Raw genomic sequence first — 15,393 nt, 5'->3', positions numbered from 1 at the left:
ATCGATCGTGATAGACTTCATTCCCCTTTTCTTCTTTTTCACACCCCATGTAATGATGTAATGAGACAAAGATACTTTGTATCTAATATTGTCAGTATCATCGTTACTTAAAATTTCTTTACTATTTTATTTAATTTGACTTGAATTTTGCTTAACTTAACATATTCAGTTGTTTACGTGTTTCCATAGTTCTAAGTTGAAAAATTCACTCATTGATCTAGTTGTTTTTAACATTTATACATTTTTATGTAATTTTTCAACTTCACATTTTCTTTTCTATTTATTTTTTAATCTTTTTGATGATGTGCTAATGGCCGAATCCATCAATTGGAATGTTGTCTACATTTGCTGCTGATATGTAGTATTATATCTAGGCCAATTGCTTTTAAATGTATCAAACATTTCTTCATGAATATTCTATGTATCCCACTATAAATAGGTATATTAACTTTCATTATACATTGACTAGCACGATACCTACATCATGTGGAAGTATTTAAGGTGATGACAGTGTGATTGGGGGGACGACTGTTGGTGGTAGAGGTGACATCCAGTGATGTAGATAATTAATGTAAAGGGGTTATGCAGATATTTTAAAAGGAAAATTGCGTAGATAGTCATATTTTAGACACCTACAAATTTTTTTACATATTTGGTCAATTAATCTTTACCACCTAACATTTTTAGTTAGAAATAAAAATGAACCAATAATATCATGACAAGTGTCAATGGTGGACTAAAAAACTTGTCAATAGTGATTTCTTTTCTTCCTCGAACAATCTTTAAAACTTTTTTTTAAAGCAAATAATTCTCTAATTAGGTTTTTTTTTAGAAAAGCGAAGGGCCGGACTGGATACCGAGAGTCTATCCGATCCCCTCCTCCACCCGCCCCACCCGGTAAATTCAACTCGCACGTCAAGAATATTGGCTAGTAACAATGTTCGAGATGAGATTCGAACATGTGACCCTTGTAGAGGGCCTTCAACCACTGTGCTATATAACCTAGCATTTTTTCATGTGTTTCATTGTTTTAAGGACTACTTCTTTCATTTAACTTGTTTCTTGTGAACTTTACATGCTACACTGCAATCTTTGATTTTTTGGTTAAACTTTTTTCCCGGGCTTTAAATGGAAGAGTTTTTTATTTCTATAGCTGTATTATAACACCATTAACTCGTTAATAGCACATCATCTATATTCTGTTTTGTTTTCCATTCTTTCATTGCACACACCTTTTTTTAATCATTTATTTAGCATCTAAAGTAAAATGTAGTGCATTAGTTGTATATTTTAGATCTTTTTTTTTGTACAATTTAAGATTAAACATGGTTATATGGAGTTTGTGGAGCCGTTATGGACACATATCATCTAGTTAAATTTTATCTTTTATTAAAGCTGTTAGGTAGTAAGGATTCTACACACTTATACATATGAAAATTAAAAGTTCACACTTTAGAGCGTGTAAAAATATATCAATTGTTCACACTTAAGAGTGTGAAAGTTAATTTGTAACACCTATTTGTTCACACATGTAGAGTACTGTTAATAAATCATGTGTTACAAGTTAACTTTCACACTTTTAAGTGTGAAAATATTTGATAATTGTTCATACTTTTAAATGTTAACATTTTGTTTACACATTTATAAGTGTGAAAAAATTATAACTTTTAAAATTTATTCACACTTTTAAATGTAATTTTTTTCTACACATTTTTATATGTGATTAAATTCATAAATCTGTTCACACTTTTTATAACCAAGTGTGAACAAATAAACTTTTTTTGTAGTGGTTATATGTATGAGATAAACGTAATGTCTACAAAGGAGGATTCAAAATTTTATGTGACATCTAAAAATTTTAATCAATCAGATACTTATAATAACGAAAGTTGGACTTACTCAAATGATTCTTTATCATGTTAACTTATTCAAAATAATATTAAAAATCTCATAATAATCATGTATAAACAAAAATCTATAGTTCTATACCAACTCAAAGTCCACTACAATCTAGGGCATATAGTCGTCATGACCAAAAACTTAACAAGTCAAGGTCAATCCGCAATTTCAAAAAAATAATTTTCATTTACACCCCCTTTACTTTTCCACGAACTCACAATTCACACCTTCACAAAACCCTAGCAATACCCTTCTAGTACTTTCAAATCTAAAAAAAATAATATAAAAATATAATAGTAAAATAATTGTCCTAACAAACACACCCCCAAAATTCACATATCCAAACCCTAGCCCATCACACACTCTCTTATTTCCTACTCCTTTTTAACCAAACACTTGGGTTTCAGTAAAATTACTTTGACAAAAAATCTTTGTGGGTTTTTTGCAAAAAAAAATTGTATTTTTATTTGTGGGTTTTTGTTTTAGTACACAATGGAAGTTGGGAAATCTTTGAGTTGCTCTGATTTGCAGATTAAATTGGTTTCTTTGTTTGCTGAAACTGTTGTTTCTCAAACCCTCATGGCTGCTCTCCTTATGGTATATATCTATATCTATATCTTTATAGTGTATATATATATATATATTATTTTATGTATGTATATTTGCTTGATTTTAATTGTGTGTTTTTATTATTATTATTGTTTATAGAATTGTGGGTTTGCTTGTAGGGTTTAATGTAGTGTTTTTTAATGATATGATTTTGAGAAACAACTACATTGAATTGTGTTTTTTTGTACTTTTTCTTGAATTGGCTTTTTTTTTTTTTTTTAATAAAAAAATTCCTAAAAAAAGTCAATGAACTAAATTTCATGTGTATAAACAAGCAATTAGCTCAAATGGGTAAATATAAGAAGCTATTATCAGTTTACGACGACTATATTGAGATTTCGTTATGCAGATAAGCCAGAAAAATAAGCTAATCCAAGAACCATACTTATTAGATGTCTTATGTTTTAGTCATTATTTAGTTGTGATACATTTTTGTTTCTAAGGAAGTTCAAGATTTATGCCAATTTGTACTTCATTATGTTCGGTTTCTTTAGCTAATAGATTAATGGCTAATAGTTAAATAAGATGTATTCCATATTTGAGATATTTTGAATTGCTTCTAGCTAAGCTTGATTGAAAAGGACACTGCTAAATTAAAAAGATGTTAACTTTTACATATTTTATTGCTCTGTAATGTTTCAGATAGTATATACTTTTGTTCTCTTTGGCTTGTAGTTTTAATTTGGATGTATATAGGAATATAAGTATATCTGTTTGGCTTATCTGGTTGTTTCTTTGACCGATCTTTGTGTAGTTTCTATTCGGTTTGTTATTACCATTACCATTGTGTCAAAGGCAAAAGCTTAACATACGTTTAATTGTGTTTGTTGATACGACATATAATAGTGGTACTTATGAGTTGATTTGGGTTATGTTAAAAGTTTTAACTTAGAAAGAAATCATTTCAAATGGGTTCTGCACAGGTCCAACGGTTTTAAGCTTTCCGAAATGTATGAAACATTGAAACCTTGTAAATTGTTTTCTGTTTTACGATGTTTACCACTTCTCTTGGCTATAAAATTAAGAAAAGAGAGCTCAAAAGAAAATGCAGATTTAACCAACCTGACCTATTATGATCAGCAGAAAATTCTTATTAACCTACCTAAAATTTTGGATGTGAGTCTATCATTATTAATAGAGTACAAAGATAAATTATCTACTTGTAATGTACTTATCTCTGTTTATGCAGATGGCACCTCTGCTTAATGATGTAATTACATCTCCAACATTGAACGGAAATGGCCAGAGGTATTTTTTATTGTAGTTTTAAGTTTTAACCTTCCCTGTTATCAAGATTCGTTGCATGATAAATAGTTATTTAATTCATCTGTAATTGCAGGTTTGCTTTCTCTGAGCTTCACAGAAAGGACAAGACTGAACCTGAAGCCAAAGACGGAAGTGACACAGAGGATGACGATGATGAGGATGAGGATGCAGTAGAGCCAGATGATGATGATGCTGGAGATGAGGATTTCTCTGGAGAAGAGGAGGATGATGAGGAGGCAGATCCTAATGATGATCCTGAGGTGAATGGTAACCAAGATGACGATGATGACGATGACGACGAAGATGACGACGAGGGTAATGACGACGACGATGACGACGATGATGACGAGGAAGAAGAAGAAGAAGAAGACGAGGACGAGGAAGAGAAGGAGCCACCAACCAAGAAGAGAAAGTAAAATATTGGGTATCCAGTATCTGAGTTTGAGTATGTAGTAGGGAGGGTAAGCATTTTAGCTCTATCTTGTGGTTTTTCAAGGTGTAGGATCTTAATTCATCAAAATCGGTTGTTTAGAATGATTAATCGTTTTCGTACTTTGTTGTTATGGATAGATTGGTATGCATATATTTCATTCCTTGGGATGAATAGTCCTCTGGGATTTGTGTTCTAGCTTATCATATTTCTTGGTTGTCTTGTGTTTCTTCGTCTCTTGCTGGAAAAGCTCGGTGACTGTCTTCGATGGGCATGTCATTGGCGCGGCTTGAGTACATGGTAATGATGTTTCATGTATTCATATATAAATCTTTTTGCTTGGAGGTGATGTGATAAAACTGGCCATATATCATTTCTAGTCGCAAATAATATCTGACACTTATGGAAAAATGATGTATGAGATGCTATGTATTCAAAGAGGAATTTGAATGATTTTTAACGTATTTAACTTGATATACTTGTAGATTTTTGTATTTGTAAAACCTGAACTGATGATATATTTGCTAGTAAATGTGTTATAATAGCGCCGTGTATGTAACCAGATTGTTAAATTCGTCTTTGCATTTGTCTCTTTTTGCGTCAAAATGGATGATTATGACAACATTACCAATCATGTCAAAGACGGGGTATGAGAGACGTAAATTGTCATCCTTTTACTGTTTTACATGATGGTAGAAACTAGAAAGACACTTTTCTGAAAGGCCTTCGGCAAAAGTGTGACATGCTACAATGACAACAAGGGTACCCAATTCTGGAAAAAGTGAGTTATCAGAAAATATTCACAATCATGCATAAAGTCCTAAATTGAAACACAATTGACAGTAGCCCTAGTAAAAAGGAGGCGCATTGATTTGTTTTCAAAAAGCAGGCCTTGAGCCAAAGAAGCTCACTCAAATTTGGCTCTCATGTACCTAGTAGTCAACCGTCAAAACCAGGTAATTGTAGGGTATATTATATTTAAAGCTTCATATAAATTCATAAGAACTTTTACTGATAACAACTACCAGGCTGCTCTCTCTTAAATTTGTAGTGTCCTTTCACTCTGCTCATGGTTATATTAATGCTAAATAGTAAAAGCTTTATATAATAAGACAAATATGTAAGGTCTTTGAACTTGGGGTATTTTACCCGAGTTCGAGACCCACTTTATAGAAGTGGATTATCGGAGTTTTTTTTCCCCAAAAGTACTAAGTTTCATCACAAGCATTCATGTAGTTTGGAATTAAGATTAAGAGAGATTGCCATTCTAAAAACTGACAAATATATAGCTACAATTATTAAACGTATAACATATCTGCTCTGAAACAAATGCAAAGTTATGAGTGTTGTGATCAATTTGATGGCTTTACACAGTTGACGACAAGGTACTTCTAATTGAACCCAAGGAAACATAAGAGTTTTATAAAACAATGGATATAGACAACAAACCTAAGGAAAAAGCCAAGTAGCATAAAAAATTTGCAATTCCAAGCGCTTATACCATCTATGGTCGTCTATGTCAATAAGAATGGAGCAACTTAATTCTTTTGTTTCAAGATACAATGACATGTGAAACCTTGTTTTATTAAGATTGTCGAAAGCAGGTATTTAAGAGCTTACAACTCGCTAATAACTGAAAACATGTGTGTACTAGAAGTTAATTTCATGATTATACTTTGGTGATGGACTATTATCCACGAGTTTCTTGTCCGTATAACTGAACATAGTCTACAAGCCTGGATTTGGAGCCTGATAAGATGCAATTGTTATCTACCTTGATAACATAAACTCAACTATTTCTAAATAGCCGGTAAATAGAGCATAGCTAGGAGTATCAACTTCATTCTCGAAACCTGACACCACATTTCTGCCTAGCCCTTAGACCATTAACAGTGGTCGACGCATCCATTAGTCACTACTAGTTCTGACTTCTGATCAACATCACATAGAAAATCCTCCAATCACAATCACTTTTTAACCACAAATTCTACACAACACTCTCGATTTACCTACTAATCGAATACTAGTCTGAGACCCATATATATATTTTTTAAAGGCTGTCTTAAAGAAAAGCTCCGCTGGCACCAAGAAGCTTCCACCATGAGTCGGATCACAAGTCCTACACAATGGCGTGGGCTCATGGTCATGTGTTGCACAAGTCCCCAATGAGTCATGTGGTGACCATTGCGATTACTCAAATTGAATTCAACAAAAGATTATAATCACTACCACCAAGCTTTCTGTTATTTACAAGGATAATTGAGGATCTATCATATTGTTAGAGCAGAACCGTGAAGAACTTTTATTTTTTTTATTAGAGCCGTGAAGGTTTTACACTTATATACTAAACATACAGAAACTGAGAAAAGTAATTTCATGTGGATTCTTGATGGATGATTACTAAATCACAACACAATACAGATGATACAAACCCCCATTGACTCGAACATGAGAAGTTGAGAACTAATAATTCAAGATATCAATGATTTAACTACCAAGGACTCAAGGAGGATTCCCAGATTAAAAAAAAAAAACCAGCAAAAGCAGAAGCAACCATAAATAAGCATTCATCCGCATTCTCCTTATACATATCCGTCAATCAATTCTCTAGCTTTCTCAAGCTCTCAAGTTTGCAAGTTGCAACCTAGAAAATACCAGAACTTAAATCTGATGGTGACACATCCCTTACTCTTAAACCCTTAAAATTGCAGAGTCTAGCTCTCTACTCTTGTTTGCAGTATAATGCTTTCATTTATCACTTGTACAATACAGAGTATATAATTAAGTTGGGCTCATAATTATCCAAAATGATAATTGTTGCAGAATATGAGCTTCACTCGGCTTCATATTAGACAAATCAGTGAATCAATAAAACTGATGAATTTAAGATTCAAACAATAGTAGTAATGATACAGAGACGCTAGAAAAGGAACAAAGACCAATCAAGCATTAAAACCACATGATGGTTCAGTACAATGTATCGGACATGTGGTCATTAATGCTATACAAAATAAAAATAAAAATGGAGCAACTTAATTTTGCTTCAAGATGCAATAACATGGTTTGGAGCCATTCATACAAACTACAAAGCATGTAGCATACTTGGAATTATTGCTAGTTGCTACACGTTACTTCCTTTCGAGTTCCATTTGCCAAACCTGACAATAATATGCGAAGGCAGTTAAGACACAATATCTAACTTACGAGAAATGTAAAGAAGTGTACAAATATCGAGAAGATTTTGACCTTGTGAAACAAGCTACATCGATTATATGATTGCTACCCACCAAGAATAGCATTTCACATGTGTGAGTGTCTGCTAAGTGAAATGAACAAAAACTAACTTAATAAAGATAATCACCAATGGACGGGTTATCTCAATTCTTCCTAACTGAACTTAAATAAAAAAAAAAATTGAATCCCATAGTGCCAATATTCATCTATGTTCACAAGTATTTACAGCTTGAAGATTCATTACAGACTGAACTAAGCAAAAAATGCGTTTTAGGGTAAGATACTATGTTTGTTTCCTCAATTGAGTAACTTTCATATTTCCCTAAAGAGAGGAAAGCCTAAAAATTGCATAACAACTTAGAATCCAATTACCTTCTTAATGGGTTATAACTATCAAGGAAACCACTTGGCTCACTTTAAGAATAGAAATCCTGACCTAATTAGGCAATTAACAGACTGACATGTAAGCTTTTAGATTGACCTACATTGACCAGCTTATCTGGTAGCTAACTACCTCTTCCATGTCACACCACTTCTTCATAACAGGACTTTCAATTTGGGTCAAGACACTATGCTCGTCTCCTCGATTTAGGTAACATTCTACGCAAACATGCTCAATTTGGGTAACCCATTTTAGCATCTGTTTTTTTAATATAATTTTTTAACCCTAACTGAATAGATTACAATGATATATGTTACCAAAAAATGGAGGGAGAAAACGTTGCCTGAATGGAAGAACCCCACATAATATACTCCCTCAAAATGCAAGTTCCATTAAACTAGCAAGTTACCACAAACATTTCCCCAAATTATCCCACACAAGAAATAAGAACAACTATGGTTTTACACAGCTTACTAATCGATGATTCCTAAATGACAACCATTAGATAAATAGTCTCACTTAGCAATAGTATTACAACTTGAGGATGAAAAAGCTACAAATATTTAGCTTACGAAAACACTAAAGGTCTGCAAAACATAAAAATCCAGATATACCAATAAGGTCTATCAAACGCTACAAAAAAAGTTCATCTATCATACTGCTAGATTTTAAATAACAAAATTCTTAAATATTCGTTATAACATATAACAAACGGTATGAATACTCAAACAAAAAGACCATAGCAAACTTATAGTATTAACAAAACAAAATCAATCATTTCACTTACTAAGGCAACTTTCCGGATCGAAAAATGGCAAACTTAGAAGCAACCGAATACGAATATTCAACACCATTCTCCTTCAAGAACTCTTCAATCAATCCCTTAGCTTTCTCAGGTTCACTACTCTCACATTCAATCTCATACAATGTCCCGAATTCGAAACTCGTTTCGTCTAATTCGATCATCAATCCTTTCCATTCATACACATTTCTCAAATTCTTAAACCCACCTAACCCCACAAACCCTAACTCATCCCCATTACCAAAAAACTCATCTTTAACCCTTGTCATAATTCTTGATGACCCAACTAAATCTTTCAACCGGGTCGGGTCAGACACGCATTTTCGACCGATTTCCGGGTCGATTTCCTCTTCATCTTCTTCAACTCTACTCACACCGTTTTCAAGTATTGCTTTAGCTTTAAGACTAATAACACATTTTGGGTTTTCTGGGTCATTGTAAAATCTGATACGGAGGACGGCACGGCTGCCGGAAAGCTCACCAGCGGCGCCGTCAAAGAAATTGTTGTGCTGGTTATGTGTTCTTAAATGGAAAGGAGACAAAAGTGAGATCAGGGTTTTGCAAGATTTTGAATTGGGTATCCGAATCTTTACTTCAATTTCCATTTTATTTGTTAAAAATTAAAACTTGATTTTTTTAAAAAAAATTTTTGAATAGGTTTTTTTAAAATAAATTTATTGTTGTTGGGTGGTTGTGGAAAGGCCGATGCGTTGGGATCTGGTGGCGGAGGAAGATGTGGAGTTGAAGTGGTGGAGGAGAGAAGTGGCGCCGGTGGTGGTGGGATTGAAAGTGGTGGTGTTGGCGGCGGCGGCACGGCGGCGGGCTTCTTCGAGTTCTTGTTTGTCTTCGATGTGGACTCCGATTACGGTTGGTTTTCTTCTAAGCATTGTTTTTAGGGATTTAGTTTAGGTTTGGTGACAAAACACATGGAAATGATTATTTATCTGTTTTGAGGGAGGAAGCATGAACATATGCCTTTGAAAATATAGTCTCTAATCTGAAGTTTATTTCTCAGGAAAATGAAAAAAGAAAATGATAATCATTCCATTGATTTTTAATTACTTTCTGCCTTAGTGGGAGAAAAAGAATTAAAGAAAAAACAATTTTCTTTTCGAAGATTTACATATTCATTTCATACATAATTACATATCTATCCAAAACATATTTTAAAAATATTGTACGCATATCTATTTATTAAGAACTTATACTTTAGATAAATATGTAATTATTTCTCCAAAGTATAATATATATGTAAATCTTCCTTCTCTTTTTTAATGAATTATTTGGATTATTGTTAGACTATTGAAATTTTGCTGTATTAAACCACTGAAAAACGTAACGCTTTTCAAAAATAAAAAACCGATCGGATTAGTTTGGGTTTCAACTTAGGGCTAAAACCGAAACAAACTAAGCCTTACTTTGTAACCATATATATGAAACCTGAAACCTAAAATACAAAGCGTCCAAAAACGGAATTCAAATTTTTATTTCAAACATCAAAACTTTCCTATTCTGTCATCTCTCACGAATACGATACAAATACAAATATAAAACATAATCAACACAAAGAGACATAGAGAGAGAAAAAAAAATCCAAATAACAAACAATAAAGGAAGAAATAACATTAAAAAACAAAGCTAATAATCTTAAAAAAACCTCGAAAAGGTGAAACCCCAGAATACAATTCAACATCAGTTATCAAAATCGGGGGTGTAGTTCGGGGCAATACCATCGCAATTAAATAAGAAGCTATTGCATCTAAAACACATTCGCATTGAGTTTGATGATCAATTACTTAAATGGACTTTAAGTGATCTTCGTTCATCAAGTGGCCCTCTAGAGAATGGAGTTGATCTTAATCCTTATATTTCGTCTTGTCTTAACGATGATGATTGTTATCTTCTTGATTGTTAGAATTGGACTTTGAGTTGGAAGATGTATGTTGTTAACTTGAAATTCACTTGCTAGTAGTATTGAGCATAATGTTTACAAAACAAAAAATTATAAGAAAGCATTCATACAAACTGTATATAGGACATATATACATATTAAAACTAGCACATATATATATATATACCTCAAATATTATTTAGTGCATGTTGAATACGTTGCAACTCATGGACAACAACCTTTATATCCATACGTCTTGATGGGAAATCCATGGAACATGATACTCCAATCTTGATGGTTAAAGCTAGACAGTCTTCTATTACTTTTGCTTTTGCAACTTTATTTTTGATAGCAATAGCATCAATTGTATCTTCTTGGTGAAAATTTAGTAGGTTACCATCAACAACATCGTTTACCCCGTTTGTCAAGGCCATGTACGCAAATTGATGAAGATTGACGCCATCGTTAAAGTTTTCATCGGTTGGCCTTTTCCCGGTTACTACCTCCAATAGTAATATTCCAAAACTATAAACATCCCCGCTACTTGTCATCTCACTCCCCATACCATACTCTGCAACTTATAAGCATTTACATTAAGTAAAGGTATATCCATCTAAAAGAATAACTTACTTATCATTTTGTTCCTTAGGAGACAACTTATTTCTTTTTTAATGTATTATATAAGCATACTCTAAAAATATAACATGACATGCATTTGACTTGTAAACTTGTGATAGTGATGCAAGAATTCTCTAACTTAATCGCATTTTTGGACAATCCAAACATAAGTCATACAGAGTTACCAACCCAAACAATATCACATCGACCTCATAAAACATAAGATATCCCAAAAGTGAATGAATAAAAAGTACTATAAGTATATATGTTAGTATGTATATAAAAAATCCTATACATAAATATATCTGAATCTGGGAAGACAAGAACTTTACCTGGAGGTGCATATCCGATGGTTCCTTCAATCCCCAAAGACTCTTTGTTTTGGTGTGAGTTTGTTCCAAGAAATTTAGCTAAACCAAAGTCTCCAACATGAGCCACCATATCATCATCAAGTAAAATGTTGCTAGGCTTCAAGTCACCATGAACAATGGTTGTCACGCATTGCTTGTGCAGATAATCAAGTGCACATGCAACATCGATGAGAATATTAATACGTTGAAGAAGGTCCAGTCCACGCTTACCTTTGCTCGAATGCAACCAATCATGCAAACTTCCATTTGGCATGAACTCATATACTAAAGCTTTGAAGTCATTACCTTGGAAGTCTACACTTGAACATAAAGTTATTATCTTCAAAAGATTTCGATGTCGAATACTACTCAACACTTCACACTCCGCAATAAAGCTTTTGTGAGCTCCTCGAATTTCAAGATGCAGAACTTTGATTGCAACATATTTAAAGCCAACATCCACATCAAGGGTTCCTTTATACACGGAACTGAACCCACCTTTTCCAATCAAGTTATCTTCGGAGAAGCCATTGGTAGCCTCAAGAAGTTGACTATAAGAAACTTTCAAGAACTGTGCATTCATTAATGATGAATGAGATGATTGATCAAGAGAGTGAAGTGATTGAGACTCTTGACCCTTGCTTTTCTTCTTGAACCAAGCGTACAAAAAGCACAAAAATAAGATGAAAAGTATGGATGCTACCACAATGATGATCACGATTAAAGGTTTATTTTTCTTACGTCGTTTCCTCGTCTCCTTGCATTTCCTTAACCCAAGTTGAACTAAGCCGCCACAAAGCCTACTATTCCCCACAATAGAGAATGCACTTTCATTGGCAAACACTCCGACAACGGGTACTTCACCCTCAAAATCATTTGAAGATAAGTCTAGATATACTAATGAGAACCGTTCTAAAAATTTGGGAATTTGACCTGATAAATTATTTTGAGAAAGATCAAGTAGCGCCAACCCTCTTAAAGAACTTAATGATGGCGGTATCATGCCTTGAAACAAGTTTCCTTTAAGGGACAAGTAAAATAGGTTAGTGCAACCACTAAGGCTATTAGGAATGTTACCTGATAAACTATTATGACTTAGATCTAAGTTAGATAACTTCTTGAGATCTCCAACCTCTGATGGAAGTGAACCTAACAAGTTGTTGTGAGAAAGATTTAATATTCCAGATAGAGATGAAAGTTGAAGAAGTTGTTTAGGTATTTCCTCTGTGAGTCTATTGTCACTAAGAGATATTTGTAATAGATTAAGACAGTTTCCTATGCTTGATGGAATTTTCCCTTCAAATCTGTTAGATCTTAAAATTAGTCTAAGCAACAATGTTAAATTTCCGATAGGATCTGGAATTGACCCCGAAAGTTGATTCTCATACATAGCAAGAACACGTAGATTTTGAAGCTTACCAATGGTAGATGGGATGTTTCCCGTGAATCGGTTAACTCCCAAATTTAAATTGGTAAGGCCAACTAGATTACCTATACTAGAAGGGAGATTTCCATATAACTGGTTTCCTGTAAAGTCTAGATAATAGAGTTGATTCGAAAGATTACCAATTGATATTGGAAGCAATCCATTAAATCTACAATAACCAAGAGCAATTATTTGTAACATGCTACAATTTTTCATTGTCTCAATAAACTTCATCTCATCAGATTCGCCGCTTCCAAGAAGATTTCCCTCTAAGGTTATTTGGTAAAGATCTGTTAGTTTCGAAAAGTCTACATCCAACTTGCCACTTAAGTAAGTATTACTGATTTCAATAAATCCTAATTTTGAACAGTTGGATATTGAAACTGGAAGTAGTCCAGTTAAGTTGTTATTACTTAACTGAAGTCTCATTAGATTAGGAAGCGTTGCACCTATCGTTGAGGGAAGACTACCCGTAAGCTGATTTTCAGCCATGGAAATATCAGTTAAGCTAGAGAGGTTAAAAATGGAATAAGGGATGTTTCCAGCTAAGTCACAAACACCAATATAAAGTTCTTTTAATCGTTTCCAATTGCCTAACGTGTCCGGTATGTTCCCATCTAAAGGATTTCTAGAAGCGGAGAATGATTCTATCAATGTAAGATTCCCCAAGAAAGGAGGGATTCCGCCTGTTAAGTTATTTTCATCGATAACAATATCTTTAAGTTTTGTGAGGAAACCGATCTCCTTGGGTATGGTTCCAACTAACTTGTTAGCAGAAATCACAAGTGTATCGAGGTTGGAACAACCCGACAAGTTCGTTGGAATAACTCCCTCGAATTGGTTGTCGTAAAGATTGAGTAAACTTAGCCTAGATAAACGACCAAGTTCGGGAGGGATATTTCCTCGAAAGCTATTATTATAAATCACAAGTATACTAAGAAAACTAAGGTTTCCTATATGAGGAGACAAGTAACCTGTTAGGCCTTGTGACCATAGTCGCAATCTAGTCACTCTTTTGTGTCGGTTCCCACACGTAACACCATTCCAGTTACAGAAATGGGAAGAAGCGTTCCATGAGCTTAGAGCGCCATATGGATCTTGGGTGATCATCGACTTGAACGACAACAACGCTAGATGATCGGTCTCGTTGCCATCGGAAGTACATGTGGGGATCATAGTAAGAAATATAACAAGGCTAAAAAGATGAAATGTGTGACTATAGAAAGATGAATACCAAAGTGGCTGTTTTGAGTTCATTTTTGGGACTACCATACTTTGGATTGTAAGGGTATATTGTAACATATTTTTTTTCACTTTATATTAAGTTATAATACAGTGGCTACACACATGAAATTAATGGAATGAATGGCATCCACAAATTGATTGAGGATAGTCTTGAGCTAACTCCTAACTTCAAAGCAATAAATAGATATATAGATACATGTACCTAAATATTAAATTCAATATGTTGATATTTTTTGGCTGTGAAGACTAGGAATAGTATTTATATGAAATGAATCAATGGAATGTATCAAAAGATATTGGTTTTAAGATATTTTAAAAACTAAACTGTTTTTTAGGTATTGTTTTTAGTAACTCAATATTATTGTCATTCCAAGTTCCAACCGTTATGATCAGTATTGGTCCTATTGGATGACTGGATGATGGCCTACTAGATTGATAATTATAGTAGATTACGACGATTACAATTTGATGGGGTTACTTTATGAGTTATGACTAGCGAGGCCGGCCATATTTTTAAATTAAATGTAAGGTATGTTTGAATCTTAAAGATCGATGCTCTCAGAAGTAATACGGGTTTAAAAATAAATGCTCGTAACATTGTTTGTATATGGTATTGAGAAGAAAAAGAAAAACCTAACCCCTCAAAAACTTCTAAAAAAGTCTTTGAAATAAAAAGATTTTAAGAAATATTGGAATAAAAATCCTAGCTACACAAAGGTTGGAATAAAAAAACCCATCTATAATCATTTTTGTCAAATATACTTAAAAGTTAAAACCACTTTAGAATATTTATAGTTATGAACTCGTTGATTATATATATAAATAAGCTTTAAGTAAAATAAAACAAGTATTAAACTGAAACAAATACAATAATAGGTTTCTTTTCAGTGACCGTGTATCATGAAAATAATCGTGAATCAATTGCTTCGTGAATCTTTATGCATCAATTTAACCATGATTTAAGGTCAAGATCTTGTCTTATTTATTTTATTTTAATACTTATTTTATAATACCCGACCTAATAATAATAATAATTTTTGTTTCGAACACCTTTGGAAGAAATAAATTGCCCATTTCCTGCATCTCATTGACTATCATGACATAAAGTATGTTGATTTTGAGAGTTTCATTCAACATATAAATGAACTAGTCCATTTAACTCGGTATAATATGACCCATAACTTTAATGGGCTTATTGTAGCCTCTTAGTTAAAGGATGTCGGCATGTAACAGCCCAATGT

The 15,393-nt window shown here is 33.3% G+C and overlaps 3 protein-coding genes across 5 annotated transcripts; 1 reads left to right on the top strand and 2 right to left on the bottom strand.

The window, feature by feature from the left end:
• Window positions 1-2,209: 2,209 nt before the first annotated feature.
• Window positions 2,210-4,407, top strand: LOC122600182 (phosphopantothenoylcysteine decarboxylase subunit VHS3-like). Its single transcript, XM_043772852.1, has 3 exons — window positions 2,210-2,496; window positions 3,698-3,756; window positions 3,848-4,407. The coding sequence occupies exons 1-3, from the start codon at window positions 2,392-2,394 to the stop codon at window positions 4,188-4,190; spliced, it is 507 nt and encodes a 168-aa protein (XP_043628787.1). The 5' UTR covers window positions 2,210-2,391; the 3' UTR covers window positions 4,191-4,407.
• Window positions 4,408-7,127: 2,720 nt separating this feature from the next.
• On the bottom strand, window positions 7,128-9,302 carry LOC122599642 (triphosphate tunnel metalloenzyme 3). Of its 3 annotated transcripts, XR_006323936.1 has the most exons (3): window positions 8,608-9,302; window positions 7,451-7,520; window positions 7,128-7,362 (listed from the first exon to the last, which is right to left on the bottom strand). XR_006323936.1 is itself a non-coding variant. In XM_043772183.1 (2 exons), coding segments are annotated over exons 1-2 (621 nt in total). In that variant the 5' UTR covers window positions 9,228-9,302; the 3' UTR covers window positions 7,128-7,361. The 3 variants fall into 3 exon arrangements, 2 of the variants coding, with proteins under 2 accessions (XP_043628118.1, XP_043628119.1); XM_043772183.1 differs by lacking the exon at window positions 7,451-7,520; XM_043772184.1 differs by lacking the exons at window positions 7,128-7,362; window positions 7,451-7,520 and having other exon boundaries at window positions 8,607-9,302.
• Window positions 9,303-10,070: 768 nt separating this feature from the next.
• Window positions 10,071-14,193, bottom strand: LOC122600068 (receptor kinase-like protein Xa21). Its single transcript, XM_043772724.1, has 3 exons — window positions 11,464-14,193; window positions 10,701-11,084; window positions 10,071-10,587 (listed from the first exon to the last, which is right to left on the bottom strand). The coding sequence occupies exons 1-2, from the start codon at window positions 14,177-14,179 to the stop codon at window positions 10,702-10,704; spliced, it is 3,099 nt and encodes a 1,032-aa protein (XP_043628659.1). The 5' UTR covers window positions 14,180-14,193; the 3' UTR covers window positions 10,071-10,587; window position 10,701.
• Window positions 14,194-15,393: the final 1,200 nt, after the last annotated feature.

This window comes from Erigeron canadensis, chromosome 5 (assembly GCF_010389155.1).
Source record: "Erigeron canadensis isolate Cc75 chromosome 5, C_canadensis_v1, whole genome shotgun sequence".
NCBI classification, from domain to species: Eukaryota; Viridiplantae; Streptophyta; class Magnoliopsida; order Asterales; family Asteraceae; genus Erigeron; species Erigeron canadensis.
Note: the sequence above shows the minus strand (reverse complement) of the source record. Positions and strands in the feature narration are given on the sequence as shown.

Excerpts from the sequence above, each read along its gene's own strand:
- LOC122600182 (XM_043772852.1), top strand. The coding sequence starts at position 2,392 with ATGGAAGTTGGGAAATCTTTGAGTTGCTCTGATTTGCAGATTAAATTG. Across the intron at positions 2,497-3,697 it reads TCATGGCTGCTCTCCTTATG|ATGGCACCTCTGCTTAATGA; the intron begins GTATATATCTAT and ends CTGTTTATGCAG. Across the intron at positions 3,757-3,847 it reads TTGAACGGAAATGGCCAGAG|GTTTGCTTTCTCTGAGCTTC; the intron begins GTATTTTTTATT and ends CTGTAATTGCAG.
- LOC122599642 (XM_043772183.1), bottom strand. The coding sequence starts at position 9,227 with ATGGAAATTGAAGTAAAGATTCGGATACCCAATTCAAAATCTTGCAAA.
- LOC122600068 (XM_043772724.1), bottom strand. The coding sequence starts at position 14,179 with ATGGTAGTCCCAAAAATGAACTCAAAACAGCCACTTTGGTATTCATCT. Across the intron at positions 11,085-11,463 it reads CATCGGATATGCACCTCCAG|AGTATGGTATGGGGAGTGAG; the intron begins GTAAAGTTCTTG and ends TATAAGTTGCAG.